This window comes from Neolamprologus multifasciatus, chromosome 18 (assembly GCF_963576455.1).
Source record: "Neolamprologus multifasciatus chromosome 18, fNeoMul1.2, whole genome shotgun sequence".
In the NCBI taxonomy this organism is placed as follows: Eukaryota; Metazoa; Chordata; class Actinopteri; order Cichliformes; family Cichlidae; genus Neolamprologus; species Neolamprologus multifasciatus.
In genome coordinates this window covers 27,193,771-27,199,718 of record NC_140456.1, presented here as the reverse complement: position 1 = coordinate 27,199,718, position 5,948 = coordinate 27,193,771, and the positions used below count along the sequence as shown (strand labels likewise).

Sequence of the window (5,948 nt, the reverse complement as noted above, 5' to 3'; positions counted from 1 at the left end):
TACTAGGATGCATTTCCCCGGTACATTCAGACATGGTGCTAATCAAAATCAAATAACTGTAGCGCCAAGATAAATAGGTAGTGCTAGCATAAAACTTAGTCTATTTCTTCAATTATTATTTCTTCAACGCTAATGATGTTATGCTCTGATGTATGGTAAAATGGTAAATGGCTTGTATTTGTATAGCACTTTACTAGTCCCTAAGGACCTACCAAGGCCATGAAGACAAAGCGTTAGCATGTCTGTTGATGCTTGAGCGAACTGACAAACTTGGTGACAAGCTCATGAACGCCGTGTAGCATTTAGCGGCTAAGGAGCTAGCCATTTGCCTCTGGAGTGGGTGGACCCAAAACAGAGCAAAAAAGTTAAGGTGAAAATTCGAATTTGATTCTTTATTGGTTGCAAAATTGTCTTTTTGAGATTTTTGTGTTGCAAAGTTGTTTTGGGTTAATGTCAGCACAAATGAGTCAGCCAAAGACTCATTTGTGCTGACATTGAGTCTTAGTCTATTCTGCAATAAACTAAAAACCTTTCCCTTCCTGCTTTAGGTTTGTGTAAGTATCTCCCATATATTTTTACCATGTGCTTTACTGTGTCGGTTGTTTAAAAGTAATGAACATTTCCTGCTAACAAACTAGATGTTGTTTAACATTGGTTGTATTTATTGTTACATTCTTCAGATAGACAGCTACACGACTGAGCCAAATTATTAGACCAATTGACATCATACTTCTGTGTAATGTTTGAAGTGGGAGCTACTCTGAACATAAACCGGCAGGTTTTCATTGGAGCACTCTGGTGTCTTTAATGGCATCATTATGATCTCAGAGGGTGCCTGCAGATTCTCAGCGGTGTGATGAAATTACACTGCCACGCTTTGGCTCAGGTTGGGCTTCAGACCTGGCAAGAGTGTCGAGTGTTGTCTTGAGAGTCTGCATTTAAAATAGAAAATAAGAAAGAAAGAAATGCAGACATACCAGTGGATGCATCTATGCTGTCTGCGTCCACTCAGTTATGTTTGACTCTTACAATAAGCTTTCCAAAGACAAATAAATATTTGAGACTCGATGATGCTCTCTTTACTGCTGCAGCCCGATCGACTACGTCTAGCTTCACTGTGTTTTTAAAGTACAATTTTATATGTCGTCATAACTTCTCTCCGTACGTCTACGAAGGCCTACGTCCCTTGAAAGCCATTACCGTCTCCCCACATCACACTGCTCTCTCTTCCTCGCAAACACGACACGATAGAGCCATTAACACTCCTTCACCCCCAATTGAGCACACCATCCAAAAAGAGGAAGGAAACAACACGGCTGTAGAGAAATGTAGTCATAAAAACATTGGATTACCCGCCATGTGTGAGTGAGAGGAGTAAAATTTGTACCCGACGACCAGCTGTGATGCTCAAATATGAGTATTTGTTAATGGAGTGTCACTAATGGTGAGTTTCTGCCAATTGTTTCGGGTAAAAGACACCTCGTTGTGGTTAATGTTCTATAACAAAGGTGATTTTCAGAATAGAGCATTTAACAATTAGTTATTGGACTTGCTGCACCTTTGGGTCTTTGCAGTATTTGCACCATTCTGCTGTTTGCAATCATAAAACGGTTTTTCCATCTTGCTTCAGCAAAAGTTTATGATTATTATCGTGTTTGTGTCCCTGCTCCATATAGCATGTAGCTGGCAAAAAAAGCCTCCCTGACTGCTACTAATAATATTTCTCTGGTGTACATTACAGTTAATTGAAGTGCAGCAGCTGTCAGAATAATTACATGCTGATGTTTGCGACTTGGCAGGCAGGCATTACACTCAGCCACAAGCTCTGGAGAGTTTCCTTTTTTCCCCCTTCTTCTTGTTCTTCTTCTGCAAACTGAAATGTTTTCAGCCAAATGCCAACAGAAAAGCAGGAGCAGAGACAGATGGAGGGAGAGAGAGATGGAGAGAGGTGGAGAAATGGATTCTGCCTAACTGGATGCGCACAAAAGACAATATGGAAAACTTTAGAAATCGCAGCTTTTGTTTAGCCCAGGATTAAAATATGTTTAAAATATGAAATTCAGTCTTCCATGTTGTTTGTTGTAAAATGACACATTACATACAGCTATGTTATATTTTTATTAATTTGTTTTTCTTACTAACTTCATATATAAATCTCAAATCCAGCTGGGCAGATGACTACAGCTTCTCCGTGCTTTTGTTGGTGAGGAGCAGCTCCACTCTGTGGGCACCCACTGGACCCGTGCCTCCTGAATCTTCTCGAGGTCTGACCTCAGCTCTCTGAACGCAGAGGCGATATCGCCATTAACAATCACCTTGTCAAACAGGTGACCGTACTGGTGCTCCATGTTTTCAGCCAAGTCAATCATGTCCTCAAAATCCGCCTCCTGTGAAAGGAAAATAGTGTCACCAGTATCCATCAGACAACAAAGATTCTATCCATGGATGGAGTGGTGTACAGTGTTGTGCAAAACGACTGCTCATTTCTTTATATTTTGTCAGGAGAATGGGAGATAGGTGCAGTAATGTACTGAAATGTGTAAACATAAATGGAAGTACTGGCAAAATCAGTTTGTGCAGTTGAAAGGCAATATTTGATATGACCACCTTTATTCTTCAACGCAGTTTCTCTCATTTCTCTCAGTAGTCTTCAGAAATAGTTCTCCAGGCTTCCTGAAGGACATTCAAAGCTCTTCTTTGGATGTTGGCTGCCTTTTGTTGCCTTCTCTGTCAAGATGATCCCACACTGCTTCATTAAATTTGAGGTCCGGCCTCTGGGAAAGCCAGGTGTGACTTTACTGCATTGGCAGTGTGTTTGGGATCACTGTGGTGCTGAGAAATGAAACTGTTGCTAAACAGATGCTTTCCAAAAGTTACTGCATCATACAAATCTGACGGTAGGTTTCTGTGCTCATAATTCCGTCAATTTTGACAAAATCTTCAGTACTAGTGGCTAAACCCACAAACCATGACAGAGCCTCCACTGTGTTTTACAGCTGTAGCTCAACTTACCTCTCTCCTGACCTCCTCTGTCTAATATTGATGACGATTTTAACCAAAAACGTCACACTGAGATGTCTGATGAGGTTTCAGTAAACAGTATATGGATCAACTCAAAGGCCTTTTCTGGCTTTCAGATACAGATCAACAGTTGTATATATTTTTTTAGGCTTGTCACTTCTTCTTTTGTTCTCCACCTGTCCAGTCTTTTGCAGACATACAAACATTATGCCGATATGTGACAAGTTGTCGGCTAAGGCACAAGAAGCCTTTTCACGCAAGTTGAAAACACAGCCCTTTGAGACGAGCCTCAACTCTGAATGGACAGTACCAAAACCTTACAGCAACACAGCTGCGTCACCTTGTGGGTTTGAAAAAGGCAACCTGGGCAAATGTGGCCAAACAATGAATCTGCAAAGCATTTTTAAAGTTACTTAGCATGTTTTGATTCTGCTGTGCCCCATCAACTCCAGATGCTTCAGTTTTAAACTCCTAGGACCTGCGTCCAGATATGTGGACATCACATTTTGGGTTGTCTAGACCAAAATACTACATTTTGCTCTACAACGGCCTGATATCCACGTACGAGGACATTATACTGCCACTGTCCTATTGAAATTTAAAGCGAATGTCCTCTTATGTGGATCTCATTTTTCTCAGAAACAAAAATCAGGTAAAATAAATAAATAAATCATGTAATTCTTTGTTTTTACATTCATCGGGTCCCAGTCAGCCCAAATAGCAAAGAGAGATAAAAAATGCATGCCGTGAAGAATTCGGGTCTTAGGAGGTTAAAGTGAGCAGGTACTCAGCAGAACAATATAAAATGCACAGACTCTTCAGTCTACATCAATTTGGTGAATAATTTAAGTGTGTTTCCCTATTTAATGTGATTCCTTGCTATTGCCTATTTATTGTTACAGGTTTTTGTTTGTGTTTTCTTTTAGTCCCCCCCCCCCCCCCCCCCCCCCCATTTAAATCACGATCAATATCACACACAAGCTGAAACTTTTATCTCTGACACAAATACGCTTCCTTAGATGTTATCTTACTGGAGAAGGAGCCAATCAGAAAGCAGTTTTGTAACTTCCCATGTCTTCTAAATGCAAACCACAGGACCAGCATAAACTAAGGTGTGTGTTAGTTCGGGGTGTGTGCCACAATGTTTGTCCTCATACTGTCATGTGTGTTACATGGAACAGGATCCTTAATGCACCATGCTATTGCTGGACTGTGTGTGTTTTTTCTTACTGAAAAGATCCTGACTTGGTTAGTATCCTCTTCGTCGCAGACAAATTTAGCTCTCCGTCTGGTGAGGCGTAGCTCCTCTATGCGCGGTGGCTTGACAAACACCACGTATGGTTTAAATTCAGACGTGTACACACACTTTATTTTCTGTTGGAACAAAAGAGGATTAGATTAGTTGAAGACAGAAGGCGAGTATCTGTAATAAAACATGTTGTCTAAACAATACACATGTGTTTTCTGAAGACTGGGCCACTGCTTCAGATTCTGTTTGGCAGAAAAACACAAAATCATAATTATATCCAACTCCCATGATGTAAAGCTACTACTGTTACTTCAACTGTGGCAAAGTAATTACTTGTGAGAGCTTAGAAACTGTTGTTTTTTTCCTAGAAGAACCATTGTCTCGTGTGTCTCACCATCTCATGTGGAGCCGAGTAGAAATCTTACTTTAACTGTTCACTTATTTCCCATTTAAGCAAGCAGAAACGTTGCTATCCGATATAAAACCGGATTACAACGAGCAGTGTGACATAGCGTATAATTAAAAGGTTTGTCCAAAGGTCCAAAGGCTTTTACAAACCATCAAGTTCAAGGTCAAGTTTATTGGTATAGGACATTTAAAACAACCACGGTTGACCAAAGTGCTTCACAGGCTGTCAATAACAACAAACAAAATAATTACAAGATGTCTAGATTTAGCTCGACATGAAGGCCAGAGAGTAGAAATGAGTCCTGAGGAATGACTTGAATGTAGCAGCTGTTTGGTCAGTTCTTTTTTTTTTTTTTTTTTTTTTTTGCCTGTCCCATTTGGTTCTTTAGCCGTCAGAATTGTTGTCTGAAGACCAACAAGGATACCCAATGGATTTATTTTGCCAAATGGATCGTCATGGCATTGCCGTATTGGTCCATTTGATCGACCTTTGTTTTTATTATTTATTTTATTTTATTTTCAGTTGTTACAGACGGGACAGACATGAGTGAGGGATAGGAAAGGGAGAAAGAAAGAGGAAGGAAAAGAAAAACAGAAGGGGAGAGGGACAGTGAGAAAGGGGGGAAAAATATCTCTGGGATCACCTGTTGAGAGAAAAAGAATAGAAAACAAGCAAAAAAACAACAACAAAGCAACATACTAAACACAACACCATCGCATTAATCTAGCTAAGTGTAAACAGCAGTAAATACTAAATATTGAATGTTGTTGTGCAGCACGCAGGACAGACAGCGCACAATGTGCTTTGAAGTAGCAGCCAAGAAAGGTGTGATTTAAGTCTACGAACAGTGAACACCCGTGTGCACACCTGTGTGGATCGGCGTGCTTGTATTCAAATGGTTTCCCCATGTAATGGTCTGCAAGAGGATGTAGAGAGCCATAGCCTTGTCCCCCAGGGCATGAAGCAGGCATGGAGGAGATCCAGGCCCCAGACATCCAGAGGCCCCAGAGTGCAAGAGCCCAAGGAGGACCCCCGGAGGGGCATCCGTGCCACCCTCATGGGAAGGGCTGAGGATCCCCAGACGAGGGGTCACCCAGTAGCCACCGGGCAGAAGCTAGAGGGGGCTGCACCGGCGTGCCCGCCGGCTCTGCCGGCAGCCAGCTGTGCCAGAGTGAACCGAGCCGCAGGCACAGAGGCCGGAGGCCCGAGGGCCCTCCGCGCCCTGGAAGAGGCCTGACCGAGCAACAGGCGCCAGGCCCCGCCAAGTAG

The 5,948-nt window shown here is 42.0% G+C and overlaps 1 protein-coding gene across 1 annotated transcript in view; it reads right to left on the bottom strand.

Annotated features, from left to right (window-relative positions):
- Positions 1-10: 10 nt before the first annotated feature.
- Positions 11-5,948, bottom strand: part of LOC146498171 (MAGUK p55 subfamily member 7-like) — a 33,634-nt gene continuing 27,696 nt past the window's right edge. Inside the window, exons 17-18 of the mRNA XM_085140271.1 lie at positions 4,252-4,395; positions 11-2,387 (exon numbers count right to left, since the gene is read on the bottom strand). Of these exons, the coding sequence (XP_084996397.1) occupies positions 2,157-2,387; positions 4,252-4,395 (375 nt within the window). The 3' untranslated portion in view covers positions 11-2,156. The remainder of the gene's footprint in view (positions 2,388-4,251; positions 4,396-5,948) is intronic.